General features: G+C 38.2%; 2 protein-coding genes across 5 annotated transcripts; one reads left to right on the top strand and one right to left on the bottom strand.

Annotated features, from left to right (window-relative positions):
* Nucleotides 1–79: 79 nt before the first annotated feature.
* On the top strand, nt 80–9,619 carry LOC124388363 (ubiquitin carboxyl-terminal hydrolase 42-like). Of its 3 annotated transcripts, none has more exons than XM_046852911.1 (19): nt 80–977; nt 2,583–2,819; nt 2,925–3,134; nt 3,222–3,332; nt 3,424–3,523; nt 3,874–3,941; nt 4,946–5,016; nt 5,215–5,297; nt 5,424–5,535; nt 5,654–5,794; nt 5,883–5,989; nt 6,096–6,243; nt 6,346–6,978; nt 7,141–7,202; nt 7,305–8,189; nt 8,296–8,567; nt 8,652–8,807; nt 8,896–8,934; nt 9,054–9,619. In XM_046852911.1, coding segments are annotated over exons 2-18 (3,390 nt in total). In that variant the 5' UTR covers nt 80–977; nt 2,583–2,590; the 3' UTR covers nt 8,898–8,934; nt 9,054–9,619. The 3 variants fall into 3 exon arrangements, with proteins under 3 accessions (XP_046708867.1, XP_046708869.1, XP_046708868.1); XM_046852913.1 differs by lacking the exon at nt 80–977 and adding an exon at nt 984–1,434; XM_046852912.1 differs by lacking the exon at nt 80–977 and adding an exon at nt 1,442–1,578.
* Nucleotides 9,620–10,487: 868 nt separating this feature from the next.
* cyth3a (cytohesin 3a) lies at nt 10,488–27,028 on the bottom strand. Of its 2 annotated transcripts, none has more exons than XM_046852917.1 (13): nt 26,938–27,028; nt 17,922–18,004; nt 17,776–17,840; nt 17,583–17,649; nt 17,385–17,503; nt 15,908–15,988; nt 15,631–15,743; nt 14,911–15,059; nt 14,676–14,787; nt 13,263–13,339; nt 12,638–12,709; nt 12,048–12,202; nt 10,488–11,314 (listed from the first exon to the last, which is right to left on the bottom strand). In XM_046852917.1, exons 3-13 carry the CDS (start codon nt 17,811–17,813, stop codon nt 11,242–11,244), a joined length of 1,056 nt encoding a protein of 351 aa, XP_046708873.1. In that variant the 5' UTR covers nt 17,814–17,840; nt 17,922–18,004; nt 26,938–27,028; the 3' UTR covers nt 10,488–11,241. The 2 variants fall into 2 exon arrangements, with proteins under 2 accessions (XP_046708873.1, XP_046708872.1); XM_046852916.1 differs by lacking the exon at nt 26,938–27,028 and adding an exon at nt 23,005–23,293.
* Nucleotides 27,029–27,770: the final 742 nt, after the last annotated feature.

Raw genomic sequence — 27,770 nt, 5'->3', positions numbered from 1 at the left:
GAAGACATGCAGGTAGTTGGTTTCAAAGAGGCAGATGTAGAGGACAAGGGGGTATGGAGACGGATGATCAACTGTGGCGCCCCCTAATGGTAGCAGCCGAAATGATAAGAACAAGAGGAAGAGAATAGTATAATATCGAGTTCGTATTATCGTATTATGGCGACTTAAAGTTTTTTGTCAACCGAATGCTTCTGTGTATCCAACGAGCAATGCATTTGTGTAGACTATTTAGCCTTTACAAAGTAAATATTATATGTAACATTTTGGTTATATTTTTTCGTATGATAACGTCAAATGCCGATGCATATTGATTTATCACGTTAGCTTTATTCTATTGATTTTGTGATTTATCCATTGAGCACACCCCTAGCTCCTTTTTAATGCCACTGTCACTGAACAATACACTATAGCAGGTCGCTTTCACGTTTGCAGAATCTCCTGCCACGCTTTTCTATCCTCGCCACCGTGCCTGCACTCTTTTCTTCACTTCTCTAACATACTCTCCATTACTTTGCATAGCTGACTCCAGGTATTTCAACTCATTCACCTTCACCACCTCTGCTCCTTGTGTGTAGATCATTAAGCCCTTGCTGACTGCACTGTCTTATACACAGGCTGGACCAGTGAACACCGCACCACCGATTTCTCCGTGTATTTAAACACGTGTAAATAAGACTGCGAGCTCCCCGATTGGCCCAGAAATGCACACTAGCACTGGAGAAACAACTAATTAACAACCTTCGTCCATTATACTTTTAATACAACACAGTGCAACTGTCTGCTAATAGCCACAGAGTCGGACATTTTGGCGGATAGGCTTCTAGACGCAAAAGCACAGGCCTGGTGCTGGTTGGTTGAAACCTGTAGCCTGTTACCCGGATGTAGCAGTAGGGAAACTACGTCATTGTTCACCGCCGGACGCTCTATGGATATTATAATGGACGGACCCAACGAGATAATTATGAATAAAATCACAGGTATGGTGATGATCGGATTGTAATGTTAGACATGATGGCTGTTGGGATCGCTGTAGGCGTTGTGTGAGCCTGCCGGTGGAGTGAAAGGGCCCCTCAGTACGGCGAGTTTGTGATGTCTGTGCGGAGAGTGCGCTGGCTACAAGCTAATGTTCGTGAGCTAAAGCGCACCGGCGAGTTTTAAACCTCGTGCCCCTCCTATCGCGGTGTCCCGCCGCTTTGCTCGCGCCCTATGTAAAACACGCTGTTCTGTAATCTCAGCGCCGCCTTTTGACCGCTTAAGCGCGCGGGCGCGTGTTGTTGGTGTTCTCCGCCAGGCTTGTGCACCAGCGCAGCCCGGGGCAGCTGTCCCGTGTTCCGCTGTGCTAGTCCACACGTCCAGGGCGGCATAAATACCGTTCTGATGTACGGCGGCAGGAAAGAATGGGCCACCAGATGGCGTACTATTCCCGACCCACGGGTTAGTACAGTGGTACCGGTGTGAAAGCGGTGTTTATTACTGGACTATGCGGTCGGGGGTGTGTGTTCGTCCCGCTGTAGTGTTTCGTCGTAACCACGACGTTCACAACACAATGAAAACACGAGCAGGTGTGCGTGCGCAGCGGTGAGTGGTGCCATTACTCGTCGTCTTCTTCTCCCTATCTCTTCCTCGTGTTTTTAACAGAAAATTGAACGTTAAGCAATTGATATTTTTTTGACACCAGGCCCAGAGCGACCAGGAAAGTCTGAGCTGGTTTAGATACTGTTTAACAGACCGGCTGTAATTAGAGGATTGCAATGGGAGGGAGGAGGGGGAGCAATCCTTGGGCACACGCACATGCTACGTCTTCATGCTAAAATGGCCAATTAGTTGTTTCTAAGTTACTCCACGTATCGTAAATGTACCCCGATCCTGTGTCGTGCATTGGCGTCGTTATATTTTGGGGCCGTGTTGGAGCGGCGTATCCCGGTTAACAGCCTGACTATTCACAGGTCACCAATCAGGCATGGGTTAAACAGTAAATGCAAGAATATCCGATAGTGTCTGCATTTGTTTTTGTTTTTTTGTGTTTGTAGCCTATAATGGTTGGTTGAAGTTCAAGGTTTCGATAATGTCGCGTCCCTCCTGCGTTTCCTGCAAGTCACGTGGTTCCCCGGTAGCATAGTAGGGCACATGCTTTAATAATGCTGTATCAAAACATGTGCACGTTCCCCCCCGTGCTGTATCAACACGTGCACATTTCCCCTCGTTCCTATGCGACAAAAGCCTCAGTGAAATGCGTATCATGGTATAAATGTAACCTCAAAATAATCCACAATAAGTGAAAACTTTCCTAAAATGTTATTATCCCCTATCTGCTTATCAGAGATTTATTAGATGACTCGTTTAGAGCAGCTAAGCTAGATATTTTACATGAGCTAACTCAGCTAAGCTTGATGTACACAACATGTACAAAATAATTAACAACATTAACAGAGAGATCAATAAATACTTGTTTAAAGGTGGAATATATTGTCTGGTCGCTTGAGGATGTACAATGTGAAAACGTGTTACATGGCATAAAATCTTTCCTGATTTAGTAACGTATTCACTGTTAAAGTTTGGTGTATAATATTTGTTTTCAACAGAATAAACGATGAAAATAGTTGACACCGCTTTGGAGAACTCTGACTTTAAGTCAGCTCAGCGCAGTCCCCTGTCTCCTGTCCGCTCTGAGGAAGTGAACGGCACCAGCGTCGGCTGGAGTGTCGACACTTCCAACGTTGAGCTTTCCAGGACCATGGCTACCTGTGTGGCTTCCAGCTGTGATGTTGCTTCTTATGGAGGCAACAAAGCATTTCCTGCTGATAGGCCAAATGAACAAGGTAAGGACTTAACTGTATAAGCTTGCAAGTTAAAGTAAACAGTTATGTGTCTTGTATGAAGGAAAAGCTAAAAAAAAATAATGCTTCGTCTGCTTTACTGTGCAGTGGCCTTAAACAGTGGCGATGGCATCAATCTGCCACAGAAGATCCTGTTCCCATCAGAGCGTCTCAGCATGAAATGGACCCAAGTGCACCATATTGGAGCAGGTCTTCAAAACCTGGGCAACACATGTTTTCTGAATTCAGCTCTTCAGTGTCTTTCTTACACTGCACCCTTTGCCAACTACATGTTGTCAAGAGAGCATTCCAAAACATGTGAGTCTTCAAATTTCCTTCTGAATACATTTTTGATGTACTTAGCATACAGTGATTTTAATTGTTGTTTTATATTTTTCCTCACAGGTCATGAATCTGAGTTTTGCATGCTGTGTACGATGCAAAATCACATTACCCTGGTGTTTGCTAATTCTGGGAATGCCATTAAACCCATTGGCGTGCTGCATGAACTAAAACGTGAGCATCCGCCCTCTGTTAAATTACAATAATGCACAGTTACTTATTGGATTTAAACATACCTAAATGTAATTGCTTTTGTTGGCTTTAGGGATTGCAAAGCATTTCCGGTATGGAAATCAAGAAGATGCCCATGAGTTCTTGCGGTACACAGTGGATGCTATGCAAAAGTCCTGCCTGCCTACTAATAAGTGAGTCTGTTTAAACATCGGTTTGGTGCAGCATTTTATATTATTGATATTATATCGCTCATTTGTGTCATGTGATGTATTGAATATTTGGGCAACCAGAAATATTACTGACTGTATATCTGCTCTGGAACCTGACAAATTTAGAGAGGTGACATATAGTATATTGAACAACCAATTTAATGACTAATAGCTAATGACCTAAAAACAATGACCAATTAAAAAATGTAGGGCCAATTAATCCTATTGTTTTGGTAATACATGTTTTTTTGACACCCAGCTGAATCAGTTCAAAACGTCAATTGTGATGTTTACGTAATCTCTGATCATGCCTGATCCTTTCATATTTCCAGATTGGACAGGTATACGCAGGCCACTACTCTGATCCATCAGATATTTGGAGGATATCTGAGGTCTAGAGGTGAGTTGGAAGTTATGCAGTTGTATGTTTATCTCCTGTTTTTGTTTTTTCTTTGTTTGTTTCAAATGTTAAGTGATTGGTATTGCATGAGGAAGTCAGGTGTGTCAGAGAAGTATGTGAGGGTGGTGCAGAACATGTATGAGGACAGTGTGACAGCAGTGAAGTGTGCAGTAGGAATGACGGACTGGTTTAAGGTGAAGGTTGGACTGCATCAAGGATTGGCTCTGAGCCCTTTCTTGTTTGCAGTGATGACGGACAAGTTGAAGGACGAGGTCAGACAGAAGTCACCATAGACTATGATGTTTGCGAATGAGATTGTAAATTGTGGTGAGAGTAGGGAGCAGGTTGAGAAGAGACTGGAGAGGTAGAGGTATGTGCTGGAGAGAAGGGGAATAAAAGTCAGTAGGAGTAAGACAGAATACATGTGTGTGAATTAGAGGGAGGGCAGTGAAGTGGTGCGGTTGCAGGGAGAAGAGGTGGAGAAGGTGGAGGAGTTTAAGTCTCTGGGGTCAACAGTGCAATCTAATGGAAAGTGTGTTGGAGAAGTGAAGAAAAGACTGCAGGCAGGGTGGAGAAGATTAGCAGGAGTGATTTGTGATAGTAGGGTATCTGCAAAAGTAAAAGTGAAAGTTTATAGGACTGTGGTGAGACCTGCAATGTCTGGTTTAGAGACAGTGACATTGACTAAAAGACAGGAGGTGGAGCTGGAGGTAGCAGAGAGCAGGAGGTTTATGAATGTGGTGAAGTAAGACATGCAGGTAGTTGGTTTGAAATAGGCAGATTTTAAGTACAGAGTAGTATGGAGACGGATGATCTGCTGTGGCGACCCCTAATGGGACCAACTGATAGAAGTTGTTGTTTTTGTTTCAAATGTTAAGTGATGGAGATAATTGTTAGATTTATTAGAACTTTATGCATTTTTATTAATAGAAGTGTTTGTAAACATGGTAAAACTGAAAATCTGGTTGATTGAATGTCTAATTGAATGATTCTTGTTTCTACAGTAAAGTGTCGGAACTGTAAAGCCGTATCGGATACATTTGATCCTTTTTTGGATATTGCACTGGACATTAAGGTAACATTGTGTGTCTGTGTGTAATACAATTTTTACTGTACTACTGCTATTACTTTACTGTACTGAAGACCTTATATTATAGAAGATGGCTGCTTTATTGAATTACACAGGTTTGTTGTATATGATTAATTATTGCTTGACCCTAATATGTAAATTGTTACGCTCATATTAATTTTATTAATTTTAATTATCTTGCAGAATGCACCATCTATTAACAAGGCTCTTGAGCAGTTTGTGAAGCCTGAGCAGTTGGATTGGGAGAATGCGTACAGGTGCAGCAGGTAAGCGTCACATGCATAACTGAGCCGACACTTACAGGATACTGTGACCTTAATACGGCAAGAACTTTATGTTGAGCCGTACCTGTTATTGTAAATAATACCTTTTACATTTTATTCTTCCTGTAGTTGTAAAGAAATGGTTCAAGCGTCCAAAAGATTAACCATTCACCGCAACTCCAACGTGCTCACCATCTCTCTGAAACGCTTTGCCAACTTCAATGGAGGCAAAATCTCCAAGGTAGATGTTTACTCTAAATGTTTTAATAGCCCAGGAAAATTGTTCATCATAACATATTTCACAGGTATACAATAAAAAAAAACATCTCTTGATGAATTGTGTTCTCTCCTTTGCACAGGATGTGAGATATAATGAATATTTTGACTTGCGGCCCTACATGTCTCAGTCTCGTGGAGATCCGCAGATTTACGGGCTGTATGCTGTCCTGGTTCACTCAGGCTTCAGCTGCTATGAAGGACACTACTACTGCTATGTAAAGGTGAGACATAGTGCACATGTTCAACTCTCAACCTTCTGAAGGTGTTGATGACAGGACTAAGGCGACAATGTGTGATGCTCTGTTTCAGGCAAGTAATGGCCAGTGGTATGAGATGAACGATTCATCGGTGACTCCCACTGATATTCGTTCTGTGCTGGACCAACAAGCATACCTGCTGTTCTACATCAAGCAAGGGTATATTATAATTATAATGTTATGCTTTTGATATGTTATTAATGTTTAATTTTTAATTGCCGTTTAACCTGGTTTGTAAACATTTTGTACTCTAATTTATTTTTAGGACAACAGATCTGAAAAATGGAGATTTTAACCACAAGGGTTTTACTCCAAGCCACTCATCTCCCCGGCCAGTAGTAAAACAGAGGCTAAATGGGCATTCTTGTACCTCCTCACCTATAATTGGCCCACAGCTCCCTCACATGCTAAAGGTACAGTTGCAGTTGCAGCAACAAAGAACAAAGAGCTTTATATTGACAAGAAAATCCTAACGTTCAGATCCAGTGTTAGTAACTGTTTTTCTTATTTTACAGAATAATTCATATGTGAATGGCAATGGCTCCTCGAAGGAACATAACAATGGCTTAGAGCCCAGCAGCAGTGGCATTAGTGAAGGGAACACCTCCGATTTGTCTTCCTATTCCTCCACAACTTCATCCTCCGATTCTGATCATCCCGTCCAACCCAGGATCAAAATGAGCTTTATTGTTGCCAATGGAAAGGTGGTACGGTGCAACCGGACCTTATCGTCTGCATCAACATCCAGCAGTCATTCGTCTCCATTCACAGCTGGTCATCAGCATTTTCACCCTTCATCTTCTACCTCAAAATGCCAGCGCTCCAAGCAGGTCAATGGCACATCCTCATACTGCACTGCTACTTTCCTGGTTCCTTATGATGAGAAATCATGTCATGAGTCTGGCCTGGAGAGCAAATTCTCGGACAGTAGCACGTTTAAGCCTCATGCTGTTGCCAAGACAGCCAGTGAGAACGGTGGCATGCACAGCCCTCTTTCTCATAATTCAAGCTCACTTTCACCCTGCAGAAATCCAACAGACTCTCAGAGATCCAACAGCCTCTCAGAGTCTTACACAGGTGCAAATGGTTCAGGACACAGGCATGTGAATGGCCATCACAAAGTCAATGGCCTTAAACATCCCGAAAAGGTAGGAAACGTCTGTTGGACTGCATCTGAGTGGCATTTTATCATTCTAATAAAAACAGTAGTAAAAAAAGAAACGTGTTTACTTTTTTGATACTTAAACATGTGTTGCATTGGAGTGCTTGTGTGACTCTTTATATTATTTGGTTGTTCATTTCATTTTTAGACTTCAGACAGTCCTGCCTCTGCTTCTTCCATAACTGACTCTGATTCGCAGCGTGTGTCAAAGTAAGCACTTTTTCCTGATCACACAATCTCTTCCAATCTTGCAAAAAATATGATCAATTACATTTATTAAATAAATATTGACCATATATATGTTCTTATCAGCTGTCCCAGATCAGAGGGCCTTCTTTCCCCATCAATCAGTACGGAAAGGGCTAAACCACTCACCAACCCTCTTGTTCAGCGTGTCTCGAACCCAGCACCCACACTGGGCACAGACATCCAGGCATTGTCTAAGCCAGCAGAGGTGATGCCTAAAACACAGGCGACCTTAACAGAGGCGTCAAGTAAAGAGAAGGCCACAAAAGAGTCTGCTGTGAGCAATCACAATCTCACCCAGCAGAAGAATGATAATCCTCCATCACAGAGAAGTCCCAAGATGGCAAATATCTGTAAACAAACAAATGGCAAAGACAACATGAAAATGTGTCAGTCTGGCAAACCCAGTTCTTTTGAACGGAAAAGACCGGCTGAGCGCCAAGAGCATTACCGATATTTGACTCCTACAAAGGACAAGGATGGAGACAAAAAGAGCAGTCGAAACTGCAAAGAGCGTTATGGACACAGCCATCGGTCAGAAAAAGAGTATTACCCACCTAGGAAACGCTTCCGCGATTCCTCCAGAGATAAAGAGGCAGCTCAGTACCGGGACAAATACGCGGACCGTCACAGAGACTGCCACTACAAAAGAGGGAGAGAGGAGTGTTCGTGGGATCGGGAGTGGGACAGGATATACCAGACCTCGCACCGCTCTTCAAGCCACTATCATAGAGAGCCAGATTCGCGGCATGCACGCAAAGACCATTGTGATAAGTGGCACTACAGCGGAGAGCAGAGCAGCAAACGAGCAAAGATCTCATCTCCACGTTCCACCATCTCCACCTTCTCACCCCTGGAGCAGGGGACCAGAAAACACAGCATGTCAGGTGATGACCGCACATCCGAGGAGCACTTAAAAAGGTCAAAGAAGAAAAATAAAGATAGACACAGGTAAGTGAATATTCAGTTGCTGTGTACTGTCACTACTTTTTAAATATATTTCATGGCCCAAAGGTGGTTTTAAATTGATGTAATTAATATCGCCTACGTTCTGCAGGAGTTTCGGAAGTGATCTTGAGTATGACAAGAACCGGAGCGGCAGCTCCAGCCGACACAGAAAGAAGAAAAAGAAGAGGAGGAGGCACGAGGTGGAGGAAAGATCTCACAGAGAGAGTCCGTCGACCCACAACTCAGACAAGCGCGATAGGAAAGGCAGGAAAGGAGAGGGGAGGAGCCATAAGCAGCAGCCCAGTCTTGAGCGAGGCGATTCTCCTCATCACACCAAGCAGTCAGGCGCTGAGAACCATCACCAGCTCAATAGTCACTCTGGTATGCATCATGATGTTTTAAAAAGACTTTTTGATGTAAACATTTTCTTTATCATTCTGACCTTCTATTGTCCATTTGTTGCAGGTAATTGTATAAACCATTACAGTGGATATGTCCAAGGATTCTGTGGTAAAGAAATTGATGTGCAGGTTAAATATGGAGACCTGAACCGTACATCTAACAGCAAAATGTTCTTCTGTGGAGGCAAAACTGGAGATTCAGGACCTGTCCCCTGCAGATGTAATTGTATATAATTTTTTTTGCGACATAAAAATTGTGTTTTGAGCTACTTAAGAATACCAAATTAAACCAGCTCTGTTTTTCACAGAAAACATTTGTCATTCGGGAGACATCTAATAGACCCAAGGTGAAATTTAGTATTTTTGATTGTCAGAATAAATGTAGTTATTGATGTTTATTGATGTAGTTATTGTTGATATAGTTATTCATTAATCTCATCATTTACTTATTCTTCTTTTTCCCCAGATATGTTTTGAGGACAAAAAAAATACTCTACACTTTCAAAATTATTGTTAAGGTGCTTTATTCTATGAAATATATACTGTATTTTTTGCTGCAAGAATGCTTTAAATTTTTTAGGGTTAAAAGACTTTTTTTTTTTTTTTTTTTTTTTTTTTAAACCATGCTCTATGGCTGAACTTTTGAAGATGAATATGAAAAATGTAAAAAAAAAAATGTTTTATTAATATATACACTTAAACCGGGAAGCCTGGAGCTTTTACATCAAAATTGCTGCTCAGACATTGACTCAGGACTTTCTCACTTGTGAAGATGACACACATTCTCCCTTTAAGGACACATACCTGGGAATGATGAAAAAAAGAACTAAAATGCTGCATAAAAGTGGAAAGACTGCCTCCCGGCTGTTATGATGTCACGGTTTTCATTTTTGTTTAAAATTTCAGTGGAACAGATTTTTTGTGTGCTTTGTGTGCACTTACACCACAGTTAACCTGGACAAACTTGACATTTTCTGCCTATTTTTCTTTTTATTGTATTTTCATTAAACTCCAGACTGTCAATCCCCAGGATTCATGGCATTATACAGTCTTTTCCAATTCTCTTCACATAGGCAAAATGTACATTGCATTATATTATGTATGGCTGTGGATTATTTCATATGTGGGTTTTTAATCTTGTTGAAATTTTCTCATGTTAAAAAAAATACTGTGAATTTAAGTTAAACTGTACTATCAGTTATTTGTTTGCAATCCTGTATCAGGAGTTCAGTATAAACACTTCTTTTAGGAAAACCACTCAGCATAAATGTAGGCCATGTTCTAAACCTTTGACAAAGATTTAACAAAAAACGGTTATATTACAATTCTACATTTCACCGTAGCATGTCAAAAAAAAAAATCTACATTGTTCATTCTATATTGAGAGAGAATAGGCCTTAATGTCTAAAATTGTAATATTTTCTCAGTATGTTTACAGATTTTTGTCGGGTTAAATTGATATGTATTTGATGAGTTGAATGGCTTTGTACAGGGTGAGGTCTATTCTCACCTTTTGGATAAAAAGAAACCTAAAAGAAAATTGTCTTTTTATTTCTTTTTTCTGCGTACCGGTTTAATACAATGCCATTATTCTCTACATTTCTATTTTATTTATCACTTACTGAATGAGTTTTTACAGTAGACATGGTGACTTCTTTTTTTTTTTTTTTTAAAGCATTGTTCCATTAAATAATTTGTAAGTGCTACCTCATGGACCTTCATCAATTACAATTTATGGAGAACACGAATGATCAAATTTTTTATTTAAAATTTTTTTTGGACCAGCATACCTGTACTGCATCACGAAGGCTTCACAGAATGACAATAAAACATGTTGTTGATTTTAGAATAGTTGTGTCAAATAGTTTTTTTAGTAGAGAGATAGTTATTTGGTCCTTGACATTGATAAAGTCCTTTAATATTTAAGGCATCACATACACAAGAGAAACATCCTTCATTTCCTATATGACTTTTAAAAAAATGTTAAAAACAACAGAGAATACTAGTATTGCAAAATTTTACATAATCAGTCCTGCTGATTTGGATCACATAAAATATCTATGATCATTAAATAATAGAATACATTCATTTATGGAAAGTCAACCCAATTTAGGGAAAATGTCCAAAAATTTGCAGTTTGCACTGCTATCAGTATATATTCTAAGGCAAAATAGTTCTTAATATGTTAATGGCCATGTAATAGAGAATTCAATTTTCAGTACAATGTAATAATAATAAAACGTGGTAATTGCTGCAGTTGATCAATAGAGGGCAGTGTGGTACTGATTCTTCAGTAGTGTCAGTGTATTTCATTCTGCAGCTGAGCCTTAGGAGTTTATATCGTGTACATAAAGAAGGCTGTCACAATGGCAGCTATCCTTTAAACTTTACAATTGAAAGTCACACCACAAGTGAAAAGTCCATTTTGTCACCAACATTTGGTGAAGACTGAAACCTTTCAGCAGATCAAACCACTTTAAGAATGCACCAACAATAAACTGTTTTACTGCTGAGAGCCTATAATGCTTAGACTGGAGGTCTCTGTGTTGTGCAGCTAGACTCCTTCAGGTTCCCGAGTGATTTTATACGCTTCCCTGTAGCAGACAATAGACTCTCTGTTAGAGATCAGCGCCCCGGCAAAGTTCATCCTGCTGTCACTTCTTAGTGGCAACACGCCGCTTTCTGCTTGCCAGCATCTCGTAGAAAGGGTCCCTGCTGATACTGGCCCTGCAACCCATAAGAGGGAATAATAAATACAGAAAATCCTGGTTACACTGCTTTAGGACTGTGTAATGATTTATTCACTATTGACACTAGACAAATATACATTCTTCTTATTGGTATTGAAGGGTTAAAGATGAAACAAGGCCCAAGGTTCCCAGCAGTTTCACAGGATATGCTGACACAGCATTTACTGCACAAATAGTGGACACACAGTATAAAACAGAAGCAAGTGACTTGAATACTCTTGGGCAGATTAAGATCTACTGTGTTTATCAAATTTAATGGGTCATTTCAGTTTTGCCTGCTTTTACTACAGGATAGCTATTATTTATACATCTTTGTAAAAGTACTTTTTGTGACAAAATATGTTCTTTAGTTCACATGGAAAAAGTGCAACAGAATTAAAAAAAACTCATGTAGCTTAACTCTGTGCGATAATCAGTGCTGTTTTATCCACCAGGAAAATCCACTAACAGAGTTCTGGTATGTCCTGTGAAGCTCTTATTAGTCCTGCAGTGTGGGTTAGTGATTGTGTTCACCAGTACCCCTGGCACTCAGCTGCACTCTTCCTCTAGCATTATTATTGTGCTGATGAGAATGTTGAGAAAGTTGAAAGGAAAAAATAGTCTGCTTGTGTATGTGTGTGTGTGTGTGTGTGTGTGTGTGTGTGTGTGTGTGTGTGTGTGTGTGAGAGGTACAAAAAAACACCACTTGTTAGAGGCAGTCATGAGCATACCTGATGGATTTGATCCACTCCTCCTTTTCCTCAGGAGTTGGGGCTGATATTCTGTACACCACATGGTTCCCCTCCACAACTCTCCCGTCTGCCTCTGTTTTACACGCCTTGATCACCTGACCTTTATGACTAGGGTTGTAGAGCTCAAAGCAGTTCTAAAAGTCGACAGAATTAAAGCGTTACATTTTAACAGGAGTGGACAAAGTACACAAAGCATGTACTTGAGTACTTGAGTAAAAGTAGAGATTTTTTATTTTTTTTTACATGGACACCCCATGGTCGCTCGTGTCCCCTGAATCCAGAGCACGCGCTCTACCCCGATTGGTGACTTGATGCTTGATTGACCGGTTAAGTTTTAATCCACTCATAAATAAAAACTAACAACTGATTTTGTGAAATGCAGTTGAGTAAAAAGTATAATATTTGACTGTGAAATGTAGTGAAGTTAAAGTAAAAGTCTCCCAAAACAGATACAAGAAAAAACTACTTACGTACAGTAACGAATTACTTTACTTCGTTACCGTCCACCACTGCATTTTAATGTCATACTAAAACAATATTTCTCCATGACAATTATTATCAGTGCTTACTGGTTTCCTTGGCTCATCCACATCTCTTATACTGAGATTCTCCAGTGGTATAATCCCTCGAGGCTCTTTGTCCTGAAAATACATAAGCAAGTTTAAAACTTTACAGCAGGGTTATGAAGGAGCGAGATTAAGACAGTGACAAAACTGATATTGCGCATTGAGCTGCTATTGTTTGCTTGAGAGCTAAATCTAGCTCACTATATCGGAAAGAAAATTTCCTGTCACTGATGAAAAAACACAGTGGGAGATGAGGGAGGGGGAAAGTTCCTTTGTAAAGTATATTCTGTGTATAAAAGTTATACAAAGTGCTGCATAAATAAATCATTAATTTAATTGGAGTAAAATTTAAATACTACATTCACTAAACGCAATTTTGAACACCTTAAATTTACTTAATTAAAGTAAACTGACTGACTATAAGTAAATAATAAGTAATGCCATATCGGAGATGAATTATGGTTCTAAGCCATTTATTATTAAGGTATCAGTTGAAATATGAGAACTATCTACAAGCTAGTTAATCTCAAAACCAAGAACCAATGCACTAATGAGACCTCTTTCATATTCCTTTGCTGTTTCCATGCTCATACTGTCTGTATGTTTGTATTTTTCACCATTTACATACCGTTGTGTATTCAAAGTAATACAAGCAGTTATCAGTGAGAATGAACCATCTCCTTTTCCACGTCTTCACTCTTCCACCTAGGTAAGGAAAAAAAAAAACACAGTAAAAAACATGAATAATACTTCAAAATTACTACTACTATATTATTGTCACTATATTATTGTCAGAGTCGGAAACCAGAATACGAATAGGACGTTTATTAGCCTTGGGAAACAAACAAAAGCTAGGAAGCAGCATGTACAACGGGTATATTCCGAACCACAAGAAGTCCAGGGATGATCGCCAGAATCAACCGTAGCTCGGACGGTGAGTGAGCACATTATGAACATAATGTGCTCCACAAATCTTCTTCTTCTCTCGGTTGCTCCCGTTAGGGGTCACCACAGAGGTTCATTTGTTTCCATTCTACTCTGTCCTCTACATCTCCCTTTTTCAAACCAACTACCTGCATGTCTTCCCTCACCACATCCATAAACCTCCTCCTTGGTCTTTCTCTTTTCCTTTTACCTTGTGGCTCCATCCTCAGCATTCTCCTACAGATATACCCAATGTCTCTCCTCTGCACATGTCAAACCATCTCAATCTCACCTCCCTCACTTTGACCCCTGAACGTCCTACATGTGCTGTCCCTCTAATAAGTTGTCTTTTACTCAATGCAAAACCATAAAACATTGCAGGTCTCACCACAGTCCTATAAACTTTCCCTTTCACTCTTGCAGATACTCTTCTATCACAAATCACTCCTGTCACTCTTCTCCACCCACTCCACCCTGCCTGCACTCTTTTCTTCACTTCTCTAACACACTCTTTATTACTTTGCACTGTTGAACCCGGAAACTTAAACTCATTCACCTTCACTACCTCTTCTCCCTGCAACCACGTACCTCCACCCCTCCAGACTTTTCTCAACCTGCTCCCTACTCTCACCACAAATCAAAATATCATCTCAGACTCCTGTCTGACCTTGTCCGTCAACCTGTCCATCACCACTGCAAACAAGAAAGGGTTCATACCCGATCCTTGATGCAGTCCAACCATGTGCAACAATGTGATGTGCTCCTCAAATAATTGGGATATTGATCATGAAATTATCAGTGACATGGAGTGTAGTTTTACTTTAGTACGAAAAGAAGGATTTGGTTTCAGTGGAGAAAAAGTAGCAAAAAAGAAGAGAAAAGGTAGAATTGGTAAAAGTGAGCAAATAGAGGTCCTCGGAGAGTATCCAGCAGCTGTAGGCAAGCCAGTGCTTCTCTCATCTGAAACTACTCCACTCTCAGCAGTGTGTTATTCTCTGGAGTGTGCACACCACCACATTTACAAAATCTCTTAAAACTGTTGTGCCTGTATGACATACTTTGATATTGCATTGTCACATTCATCACATAAAATGTTGTACATGATCAGCTGACTTGCCTAGCTTCAGCAACCATCCTTCTCTGTCTGGATTGAAGAAAGTGTGTGTCAGATCATTGCCATCGTCTTCTGGGATTTTGAAGGGCTCGTTTTTAATGCTTTCATATAAATTCTGCAAGAAAATAAGAAAACTAGGTGTATCCATGTAGCTTCAAAATAATCATGTTTTTTTATTTTCAATTAAATTGATTTGTATATCACTAATTTCTAATAATTAGAATTTGATAAAACGTACCTTTAGTAGCTCCTCTGGCAGATCACCACCTTCATTGATGCCCCGATTCATAGAGATGAACCTCTCAACAGTGGGCTTGTCCCTGACATTGGGGTTGTGCAGACTGGTATTGAGCATAATGATGGAGAATGACAGGACGTAGCATGTGTCTGCAGAGCAAAGGCACTTTCAGTATTTGATAATGAGCCCTCTGCATACCCAGTGCCCAAAAAAGTATCCAGAGAAAAAAAATCTGTCCTTTGAACATCATCCAAAACCTTTGATAAATATAGACAGCAAATAATGAATTCCACTCCATTTAATTAATTGTGGACCTATTTTAAAGTAACCAGTTTGGACAACAACTCCTGATGCACTTTCATCGAACAGGCTATATTTTGAAATAAATTATGGTTCTTCCTGGCATGTTAGCCTTTATTTCTCTTGCCAAAGCATTGCATTTTGTAGTGCCTCACACCGTCTCTAAGCCAACATCAGCACTGTTTATCCCAGAGGGCACTTTCCCAAAGGATCCGCATTCTTTTAAGATTCCTCTAATTCATTCAGGGTATGTAACAAGTGCTTGTGTACAATGCAAAATTATTACTACACTATACTATATTATTTCCCATGAGAGATGACTGTAAGAAGGCTTTGTTCTTAAATTGCTTTTATGTTCATACAGTATGTAAGACTAAAGTAAGTCTTTATCGTTCAGCCTGTCACCATTAGGATTCTAACCTGAGGACTGGAAGACACCCGGGTTGCACTGGCAGTATCGCGTTGCGAAAGCTTCCATCATCCGATCGATCTTCTGAGCCTCACCCGGGAGTCTGAAGCTCCACAGAAACTGCCTGACAAAGAAAGAAAGGAAAATAACAGTTGTCATATTTGGCCTAGTTTTTTTCAAGAAAATCTGAAATTTGACTAAAATAGCAAGTTATATAATTTGGTAATAAATGTACGTTAATAGAATGTTCAACGTACAGAATTTGTATGTCTACACAAGACCTCTCACCGTAAAGCTTGCACAAGGTTGAGGTCTGCAAACTCATGAAGTTCCACAAAAGCCTGCAGAACGCTGATATTGAAATCATCTCTAAGGACAAAAAAAACCCTATTCAGTAACATTTATATCACAATTTATGTTTAGGAATTCACACATTCACAGTCCAAATCACTCAAATATGTAAATTATTATTTATGTGAAATGTAAACACATGGTGGACAAAGTCAAAGTAAAGTCTAAGGTGTAAACTGTTTAATACTGTCGTCAATAATCCTGCCTATAAATAAACGAACCCCACAAAACCCACAGTGGTGCAATAAAGCAAGTATGAGGCAAATAAAGCCTAACTGACCGTTCCACTGCAGCTTGATTGCACCCCTCTGCCTCGCCTTGCCTCTAAATGACCCTCTTAATCTCAGTAATAACAGATAAGAAATCTTTGCCAATACAATTAAAATTAACTGCCTAAAGTAAATTATTCATCCTTTTTTACAAACTGTAGCGAATAAAAAAGGAGGGCTTGTTTTTCTATCATGTTTATGACCCACCTGTACACATGTATCTACTTGTGCTATTACACTTAGTTCCACAGTAATCCTCAATAAAATCCTTGTTTTAAAGGGAAGTGGGATGAGGGGGATGGGCATGCCAGACAGACTATCAATATGTACTGAAAGATTTATAACTCTACTATGGATATTCTACGATGTCAGTCTAGATCAGATTTCGAAGTTCACTGCTCAATCCAGTGCAATGGTTTAACTACTTGTCACCCAAACCTGCAGCTAAATGTTCCATGTTTAATTAGATTAAAAAAGCAGAATATATGATAGGTTAATTAGATTACAATAGCAGCATTTGCGAGGTAAGATCTGGCAACCTCAGTTGAGGTTAAGAATTGTCATCTGTAATGTGTTGTCATCCGAAAATGCTGCTAAATTGCAGTCTAAAAGCTTTAGAGAAGGTGAATGTCAACCAAAATCCATCTGGAGATAACTGTGTCACATTAAAATGCTTCATTTCAAATGTTTATTTGAATCTACCAAGACTAAAATATAATAGGAAGGGTTTTTTTCCTCTGGCTCCACTGTCCTACTCTAACGATTTCACACGCTTACACATGCCTCCATCACGACAGTATTATTTATGAAGTCAAACAATTCTGTAGGTCAGGACAGTGTTTTTGACCTGGTTTTATCATTTTAATGCAACTGGAAGAAATGAAAATATATGAAAAAAGCAATTTTCTGTAGGTCTTTGTGGGAAGTGTGGTACAAGAACCATATTACTCATCCCTATATTCTATAAGGGGAAGTGGACTGAGGGGCTAAACTGTGGATAATTTAAATTGCATCAGAAAGGGAAAGAAAAACATAGCAAAAACCCCCAAAAAACACCTAAATATATATATATATATATATATATATATATATATATATATATATATATATATATATATATATATATATTTTGCTCAAAAACTTACCTTTCCCCTAAATAGTCTCCAATGGCTGTTTTATTCAAGCCCTCTCCTTTGTACAGGAACTGTGCAATGTCCTCAGGTGTTTGTAGCAAAAGGTCATTATCCAAAAGAAACCGGATTCCCTAAAAAAGTTACATTACCTCTTAGCATTTTGCTTGCATGTTCTTTATCTGAACACATCAGGACCACCTAATGCAATACCTTTTTAGGATCCATATTGAATTTCTTTCGTCCAATAGCCATCTGTTTATTCCTCTGAGTAGTCTTTCTATATGATAATGAAGAATAACATAAATAACTCTTAATTGGCAATATTATAAATTAAATACATTCGAAGAAAAATAACTAAGCAGCACAAGCAGTCATTTAGTTGGATAGGGGTAAATTGACATACGTCTCGCCGATGCACGTTAAATGTTCAATCTCTGTCATCACTTCTGCGATCTCAAACTTTAACCGCTGCAAGACATAAAAGAAAATGAGCTTTTATGGAACTTTTGGTTAGATGTGTTAAATGCATGGTATTTAAATTGTGCATACTTCAATGTCATCTAGTAGTTCTTTTTTCCTTCGTCGAATGTTGGACAGTTCATTCCTTTCTGCTAGAGAGAGATCTTCAGGTACTGTTGAAAGAAAGGAGAAAAAACATTGAAAAAAAAAAAAAACGGAGAAAACAGTTTTCCCGATCAAAAAGGTTCTCTTTGCAATAGAGAAACTATAAACTGTTTTGTACTCAATAGTAAACATTTTTTTCCATGAAAGCGTTAGATGACAGTAACTGAAACGTCAAGCTGGTTGGAAAGGTTGAAAGTAGCAGCATTGTGTATTATAAAGCTGGAGAGCCTGAGGAAACTATGAGCCATTAAATAACCGTAACTGAGGAAGCACAAAGGGTCATGGTCAAATGACACGGAAACAATTTCGCTTGTGCCACAATTTACACATGCACACACACACACACACACACACATATATATATACACACAAACACACACACACACATACACATATATACACACACACATAAGCACACATATGCACACATACATGTGCTCATATTCTTAAACAGTCTTAATCATCTGTCACTTTATCCTTATTAGATGAGACTATAAACAGATTTTCATTAGTAAATGCCAAATTGTATTTAACATTATTGAATATTATTGTAAACATTACAGTTCTGTCAATGTGGTGTGTGACTGAGCTTTCTGTGGTTGATACACTAAATCTAAGAACAATTTGTCCATCTCTCATTATATAACAAGCACAAATTTGGAAAAGATAATCAGTGAGGTAAAATGAGATTTCCTGCTGTTCTCTCAATTCCCCACTTGACAATAGAGGGAAAGTAAGCATTTAATTAAACAAAGCTTAACATTCACCAAATGTTTATCTCTGGCACATGGCAATTTCAATAGATCTATCCTCCATTTATTTGTTTAAGAGGCTTTATTCAATCTTAATTACAGGCTATTTGTTCATTGCACAACAAAAAGCTGAGCTGCCCAACATACCTATGGCATTAACATGGGCCATTTACTCCCAAAGCATTTCTTGTGCGATTATACTGGATTTAAGAGAAGATAACATAATCGGATCTTGTAGTCTGCCCTGCTACACATGAAGCCTGTCTTATGGAATGACATATCAGATTGTAGATTAAATCTCTGCTGGATTATTAAATCAGTTTACCTTTCTCACCGATATGCCACCATCACTTACATGTCAGATGCGGAACTCAAAACCACTCTGAACATACAGCTTTTATATGTTCAATGTGAAATTTAAGACAATGACTTCTAGCTGATACTGTAACTGAAGTCACAGCCAATGATACAGATAGAATATTAAACTACCTGATCATGTCCTGAGTAATAGATTATTCTTTATAGAACCAGAAAGAATGTGTAAATACATAACAGTTACATGAGTATCTTCTTAGTTAAAAACAGTAAATCAGTGCCTTTTTTAAACTTCACTGTTTGCTGTTAAATTCTTTAACCACTTTCTCACTCTATGCATCTATATTTTTTTTACATTGTCTTTAATTTGACATCCTCGGATTAAACATTGTTCCATGTTTGAGGTGGACAGTGTCTGCAGTATCATGGGAATATGGAGTAATACGGTCTGTCAGTTCCGGTAAGAGATACACACTGAGTGAGGTAATTTTTAGATGACTAATGTTGGATGGTCTCATGGGGGGCCACTTTCACAGCCAAGATATGAGTTCTGAGTAATTCTATATAATGTCAAATAGGATTGATGAAAGCAGCCTGGATGAGAGTATTTGGCTTAAAAGGTTCTCCTGAGCATTCTCCCTTTATGTGATACCGTGATTGCATTTCTTAAAACAGATTTATTTCCTGGATCATCTGTGAAATCGCTATTATTTGGGCTGCACACATTCCAATTAATTCAAAGTTCAATGTTCCAATACAAATGTTTAGCTTGTAGTAAATTTGTGTTTGTTCAGCAGCACCTGCATTACATATAACAAGTAAAACAGATGGACAGGAAAAAGAGCTTAGCTCTGTATAAAACACAGTTAGCAGTTCCTGATTCTCATGTGTTATTCTTTATTCTTTTAATGAAACCCAAATCCATCTATTTACTAGGCAAATATATTAGCGAAAACACTAAGGAAACATCTGCTCTTCACATCCACTGTTATAAAATTGTGGTTCTTTGCATGAAGACAAACAAGCTGGTGGTCAATAAAAAACCCACGGTAATATCTACATATAAAAATGTGTAGAACATTTTTTCTGGGGTTTTTTTAGTGCTCTTACACGGGATATATTTTTCATTATATTTAAACTGTTATAAACTATACAGTTTTTTCTGAAACCTGTCTGCAAGTTTGCTGGTCATGTGCATAACTAAAAAAAAAAAAACCCGTAAATAACCAACAGCTAGAACTGACCTGCTGTCTAACCAATAATGCTACTGTTAATGTAATAATGTTACAACTGACCAAAATAAACACATTATCATTCAAAAAGCAATGTCTCTGTGTCTAATCTGTTTCTAAAGAAGACAAAAGAAAGGCTTATTGTACCAGAAACAAACTGAACCTCATTTACTTTTAACAATCACTGCTTGTAAGCATCAAAAGCAAAGACAGAACCTCTCAGTCTTTCCTGTTCTTCCTCTGTGTCAAGAATGAAGCACACAACCACACAAAAATGCCATCACCTCACTCATCTCCTTCTACTGCTGGGAAAACATCTTAAAAGTCAACGTTTCCATAAACCAGTTCCATATGTGACACTCAGACAACAAAAAGCTCTTCACATATCTCCTTCGCTCTTTTTTCAAATCCACTTAGAACAAGCACTGTCATTAATACACAACCATCAGTTGATAATATATCCTTAGAAGTGCAATCTATATACAGTATATACATGTGGAGGTTGTCTTCCTGCCTGCATATGACTAAATATCCATTGATGGTTTGTATATAGACTTTATAAAATAAAAATGTCACTACGCAGGTTGAAACATGGTTGGTCTGTATGTTTACTTAAACCAAAAAATAATGTAGATGTGATGAAAAAATATTATAAAAATGGTTAGGTGTAGGGACAAGACAAATTCATTGTGTTGAACTGAGCTTAGGTCAGTCGTGACACCCCCTATAATGAGTATTAATGAGGTGATGACCCCCTCTCTCTGTCTCATCTAGTGCCAGACAGCACCCTCAGGAGAGCCAGACAACGGTGGCATTGAGTTTGTAATATAAGCACAGATCACTGCCAAACTTCACTAGACCATGCAGTGGTGCAAACACCTACTGGGAACAACAGCTTTTACTAAAGCTTTACATTATCTCCAAGTTGAAAAATAAAAAAAAGAAGTATTGGGGTAGTTTGGCAGATCGCCAATACGGAATGGCCTTATTTTAGAGCTTTCCTTTTTCTACCTTTCAAACTCCAGCCAGAGAAAATGGAGGGAAGCTTTTCCATTTAGCTTTTCCCATGGCCAAATAAAACACACTAGCTCCTGCATCACTGAGGAGACCGGTGGAATTGTCATAATGAAAGAGACTTATTCACAGTGACTTCACAATTCATCAGATGCTGATACACAGTAAGTAGCATCCTAAAAAAACACTCAAGTCTCAGGACCACATGTTTCGAGGTGTGGTTCATTCGTAAAATGTGTGTAATAACAGCATAAAGAAGGATTGCTTCTTATTAACTGTTATTTTAGCATCCACATCTTTGTTAATGTTTGTGAAAATGTACCTCCTAGGTGTGCCGTATATTGTAATAAGGAAACTGCATTAGTTGTAATGTTAACAAAACACTACAAATGAAGTTATTAAAACAATACAATATCCAGGAGCAACAGATCACTGGAAACAACCTAAAAGGTTTTAGTTTACTCTAATTGCAACCATTTTGATTTAAAAATCAAATTACAATACACTACTATTATGTGGTCAAAAGTATGTGGACTACCGGCTGGAGTATTGATAATTCCATTCCTAAACCATGGACATTATCATTAATTTGTTCTTGCTTGCTGTTATAATAACAATATATCCACTCCACAATATCTACTCTTCTGGGAAATCAGAAGAGAGGAGTTACTCAGAAGAGAGTGAAAGAGTATTTCCACTAGATATTGAGGTGTTACTTTAATGAGGTTGTGTACTAAAGTCAGGCAAGAAAGCCTGGAGCACCGCCATCACTTCAAATGCTCACAAAGATGTTTAGTGGTGTTGAGTCCAGGGCTCTGCGTGGATACTCAGGCTTTTCTCTACCAACACCCCAAATCACTGTCATCCTGAAACGCAAATCTTAGTGCTACGGCACACTAAGACATTCTGAACAATTCCTGTCTGTTTCCAAATCTGTGCGAACAGACCAACATATGGGTGTTACGGCCAGGTTTCCACACACTTAGCTGAACAAAATAGTTTTTTTAGGGATCACATAGTCTGCCATACTGATGACTTGGCAAAGTAGCCCTCAGAACAGATTTATTTAATGAACTATTTAGTTACTAGGATCATTATTCCATTGTGCATAGTAACATTCCAGCTTTTTATTGGATCTTTATATTGCTTAACTTTCCACATGAAAACCAGGTCCAAGCTGACAGTATTTATAGATCTACTTGTTTTTCAGCTATTAAGGTTTGTATTAAAAAATAGAAATAAATCACGGACCTCACTTTAAGAACCACTGACTTACTGCCACAACATGAAAATGTAATGAAATTGCCGACCACAGCAATGAGTCCCAAGCAAGAAAAAGATATGGTTTAGACAGTTTTATTTTGCAGATAATAAAGTCTGTGCCTATTATTATTATTTTTATTAATAAGAATAAGAAGAACATGATATGATAATAAAAATAATAATAATAATATTAATAATAATAATAATAATAATAATAATAGTAGTAGTAGTACTAAAACAAAGCTATTTCTTCATTCATACTAAACCTTTTATAAATCATTCAGTACAGGAACTACACCTAAAGTATCATTTACAGAAAAAATACCATTTTTACATCAACTATTTCGGAATAAAAAAAACCCCTGCTTAATAGGTATGTTTGTCTTAGCAATGGACAGTATATAAGAGTATGTAATAAATGCATGTCCTTACCGCTGTTGTCCTCATCCATGTTCATGACGGACAAGACACACGATAAACAGCTTTATACAAACAACAAAACCCCACACAAGGTCAGTGTGCCTGTTTCTTGACTTTCCCCTCTCTTTCACATTTGTTTGTGATCCTGTAGAGCAACAGTATCCCTTTTCCACTGATGGTTAAGTCGAAATGTATTTTTCCCCCTTTTTTTGGTCGTAGCGCAAGGTCACATTTCAGAGCGCATAACGCCAGATTTCCATCCGCTGTGATCCGCGGAGAAAAGCAGAAAGAGCTACAGAGCTGCTTCATTCAGCCTCGGATACAGGACCGAAGCGACGTGACGTCAAACCCTTAGCCCCGCCCCGGGAGTATGCTTCAGAATCATCAGATTCAGAATATTTTATTGATCCCCCTAGGGAAATTGTTTGGTTTCAGTTGCTCACATTAAATTATTAAAGTAAATATTAAAGTAAAATAATTAAATTGTTTTTATAACTGTACATATTTAGTGAAATTCATGAAATCAAATTTGTAGCAGCAGTGAAACAGATTTTTAGAAAAGTCAGACTACAATGATAGTTATACAAATTATTGCACATGTAATAATTATTATTACTGCATGGAAATTATTGCACATAATTGCCCAACATGTTAACATTATACAAGTGTGTACACCCCTAACATTTCAGCAACCACTTTAGCATATGTTTACAAAGAACAATACTAAAGAAATGACGCTTGGATATATTTTTAGAGTCAGTGTGCAGCTTGAATAGCAGAATAGATTTACTGTCGTCTGAAAATAACTCAACATACAGCCATTATTGTCAAAATAGCTGGCAACCAAAGTAAGTACACCCTAAGTAATAACAGCTGTACATCATTTAACCATGCAAAGCCACATGTCCTATTCATCATGTTCATGATTTCATAGGACCATACACATTTGTGCATCTTGTATTAGAGCAGTTTCTAATACAATTCTCTTATACTGACCACCAAATTTTCAACATAGCACCTCATGGTAAAGAACTCTCTGAGGATTTGATAATTAGAATTGTTGCTCTCCACAAAATTGGCCGAGACTATAAGAAGATCGGTAACACCCTGAGTTACAGTACAGTAGCCAGGGTCATACAGAGGTTTTCCAAGATGGGTTCCACTTAGAACAGGCCTTGCAAGGGTCCAAGAAAGAAGTTGAATCTTCGTGCTGTAAGTCAGGTGCAGAAACTGTTTAAAAAACATGCATTAACGCTCCCACCATTGCTTTAGAGGTTGCAGAAATGGAAGGTCCTCTTGTTAGTGCTCAGACCATATGCTACAACAAGTCTGTTTGCATGGCTGTTGTCTCAGAAGAAAGCCTCTTCTGAAGCTGGTTCACAAGAAAGCCTGCGAACGACATGCTAAAGGCAACCTGTCCAAGAGCATAAATTACTGGAACCATATGCAATGGTCTGATGAGACTAAGATAAACTTGTTTGGCTCAGACGGTGTACCAAGAAAATGATGATGAGGGGTACCAAGAAACTTGTGTGTTGCATACAGTCAAGCATGGTGGTGGTAGCATCATGGTCTGGGGCTGCATGGGTGCTGCTGGGACTGGGGAGCTCCAGTTCATTGAGGGAAACATGGATTCCAACATGTACTGTGACATTCTGAAGCAGAACATAATGCCCTCCCTTCAAAAACTGGGTCTAAAAGCAGTTTTCCAACATAATAAAGAAACCAAACACACCGCCAATATGATAACTGCTTTGCTGAGGAAGCTGAAGGTGAAAGTGATGAAGTGGCAAAGTATGTCTTTAGACAAAAACCCTATTGAGCACCTGTGGGGCATCCTCAAGCATTTCATGCCCAGGAGGATTAAAATATATATATATATATATATATATATATATATATATATATATATATATATATAGAGAGAGAGAGAGAGAGAGAGAGAGAGAGAGAGAGAGAGTATAGATAAGATTTAAAAAAGGTTAATTGAATCCACTGCAGTTTAACATCATCAGTCACCAACCACTTTCTTTTCTTACACTTAACAATTTGAAACAAAATATCTTCATTATAATGTCTTGTCCTGTATTATGGAAAAAAATACCAATAACCTCTTATGTTGTTTAGTACTGCTTGAGTACAACTGTTTCATATTTTAAAAGGCTTTTGTGGTGTATACTTGTTGCTGAGGTTCGAGCAAGAGCACAACATACGGTTTTTCTACTGTACTGGTAATTATTAACTTTATCCCAACGGATTTCCAGCTTCCTCTGAAGAACTGACAAACAGGCTTGGAATAATTAATTTGAAATGAAATACTATAATGATATAGAAAATTGTTCATGATTTCACTCTGGATTTGTGTCCAAATTAAGAATACATAAACATTCCAATGACCTGGTACAAATTTACAAGAATTTGTGGGTAGATCCTTTGTCAGAGGAACAGTGATCTCACTTATAACAGCACATACTCTATTACTCACACAGGAGGGGTTCACCTACCACATGCTTCTTCTTAAATACATCCTTCCAGCTCTATGTTTGTCATTAAACATTAATAAAGTACATGAAGTAGGTTTGGAATGATTACATAATTTATCATTGGTAAAACACCAACATATTTGTAAAATTGTCATAAATCATTTGTCCCTCAACCACTAAAAGTGCAAGAGTTTGGTGGCTGTCCTATAGACTAACTTTACAATAATGGGAAGTGGCTCTCTACAAACCACACCTTTCCACCCATTCAACAGCAAGCAATCTAGGAAATAATTTCATCAAGGTAAAATGTTTTAGCTGCAAAGGAAAAAAATGGTTAACTTTCAAATCACTGTAGCTAGTATATGTACATTTTAGGTACATTTGTCAGTGTGCTTCTGAATGTGCATAAGGCTCTTAGTATTTTGTATATCAATCAAAAGAAGTGACCCTAGGTCTGTTCAATGTTTCCATTTTACTATGGTGGTATAAGAAAGCTATAAGAACCCCCTTCCCACTGTGGCCCCATTACTCAATTCGGACACTACTGAGAGTGCATTAAAATCTTCCTCTGTGTGTGAAGCAGCTGTACTACGCTCCTCCAAGTTTTGCTTTTCATTATGCTATAGCGTTGTTGCTAACAGTTCCTGTATGTGATACTTCGATGGCGCTGCAAGGTGTGGCAGCCTTTCCAGCAACTCTGTGTAAATTTCCCATTGGGATGAATAAAGTATCTATCTGTCTGTCTGTCTGTCTGTCTGTCTGTCTGTCTGTCTGTCTGTCTGTCTGTCTGTCTGTCTATCTATCTATCTATCTATCTATCTATCTATCTATCTATCTATCTATCTATCTATCTATCTATCTATCTATCTATCTATCTATCTATCTATCTTTGGGTCATGCCAACTATTTTATTTAATACATTTCCTCTTCTAGGGCCTGAGCGACCAAACCAAAACCAAACATTTATGTTTGTGTGGCTACAACACAGCAAAGTGTATGTGCTTCATTCAGAAGATGCTCCCAAACAATTTAGACAGCTGCCCTGGTCAAACAATTATCCAGTTGCATTGAGGCCTGGCAGAATAAATTACTTCCTTTCCAAAAGCCTGGAAAAGTAATAATAATAATAATGTAATAAAAGTTCAAGAATTTACAAATTACAAAATGATATTTAATTATTTAGCTTTCTAGTTATCACTCTGTGTTCATGTTGCTTTTGTCAGTGAACTTTTATAAGTCACTTGTGTTGGATTAAGTTTATGGTCATATGGTGACTTTGGCCATGGGAAACAAAGAAATGATCACATGGAAATTTCTTACTTGGTTAGTGTGTTGGTATGTAGTAAAAAAAATCAGAAGAGGTACATTTTTTAAACAAAGAAATAAATAAATATATTTTGAACATATATTGTGATGATCTAATGAATAAAAAAAAAAAAAGATTCACTAAATATCCACTTACAACACTGTGCCTTTGTACAGGAGAAAAGTTTAACTGAAAGAAAAAGAGCAGGAACAGTTGACTCTGCTGGTGTGTGATGTACTTGGGAAAGCGGAGACTCCTGGGTGGGAATGACATCCTGCATGAGAAACAAAGAACATATCCGCTGCAGCTCAGGAAGAGCCTGTTGCTGCAACTTTTCCTTTTTTCTCAGGCATAGAGAAAAGAAAAACAAAATAGAATGCTTTCTCTCTGCTTGCTGTGTGTTGTCTGTCTGTCCGGACTGACAAAAAAAGTATTTTAGGAAATTCCTTTAACATTCCAGCCATAATGGCTCAGGTTTAAGCAGCATTGTTGAACCTGAACTATTCACTGTGCTGGACCAAAAATAATATAATTTCACACCTGAATAATTAATTATTCATGTATAGCCTAATATCTGGTTTGGAATGTAGAAATTGATTTGAATAATAATTGGGGAAATAACCTGGGTTCAAGAATACAACAGTGCATTATTATGCAGAAATAGGATATTTTAAAACATTTGGCATTTTTATTTATTTATTTATTTTTTTTTTTTTTATAAAATCACTATTGAATTGTTACATTTAGCTTAAATGTGACAATTCTATTATACATACCCTTTTTAAATTCAAATCCAACAATGAATACATGAAGTAAATACACTATGGATAATGAATGTCAGCCATTCAATTAGGAAATCTCTTGCAAGGTAAACATTATTTGTTTTAATTTACATACAGACCACTCTCTAGTCATTCTAGCAACACTCATGCAAATGACTGAAAAGTTAAAAAGGCAACATGCAAGTGGGTTGTCAAGTAATATACAAT

The sequence above is a fragment of the Silurus meridionalis genome, chromosome 7 (assembly GCF_014805685.1).
Source record: "Silurus meridionalis isolate SWU-2019-XX chromosome 7, ASM1480568v1, whole genome shotgun sequence".
NCBI classification, from domain to species: domain Eukaryota; kingdom Metazoa; phylum Chordata; class Actinopteri; order Siluriformes; family Siluridae; genus Silurus; species Silurus meridionalis.
Note: the sequence above shows the minus strand (reverse complement) of the source record. Positions and strands in the feature narration are given on the sequence as shown.

Bases quoted from the DNA above. Each gene is read 5' to 3' on its own strand.
- cyth3a (XM_046852916.1), bottom strand. From the start codon at position 23,029: ATGAACATGGATGAGGACAACAGCG. The intron at 14,788-14,910 runs GTACGTTTTATC...ATTTTCTTGCAG, and splicing joins TGCCAGAGGAGCTACTAAAG to AATTTATATGAAAGCATTAA. The intron at 12,203-12,637 runs GTAAGCACTGAT...GTCGACTTTTAG, and splicing joins TGGATGAGCCAAGGAAACCA to AACTGCTTTGAGCTCTACAA.
- LOC124388363 (XM_046852911.1), top strand. From the start codon at position 2,591: ATGAAAATAGTTGACACCGCTTTGGAGAACTCTGACTTTAAGTCAGCT. The intron at 3,942-4,945 runs GTGAGTTGGAAG...TTGTTTCTACAG, and splicing joins AGGATATCTGAGGTCTAGAG to TAAAGTGTCGGAACTGTAAA. The intron at 8,190-8,295 runs GTAAGTGAATAT...TACGTTCTGCAG, and splicing joins AAAAATAAAGATAGACACAG to GAGTTTCGGAAGTGATCTTG.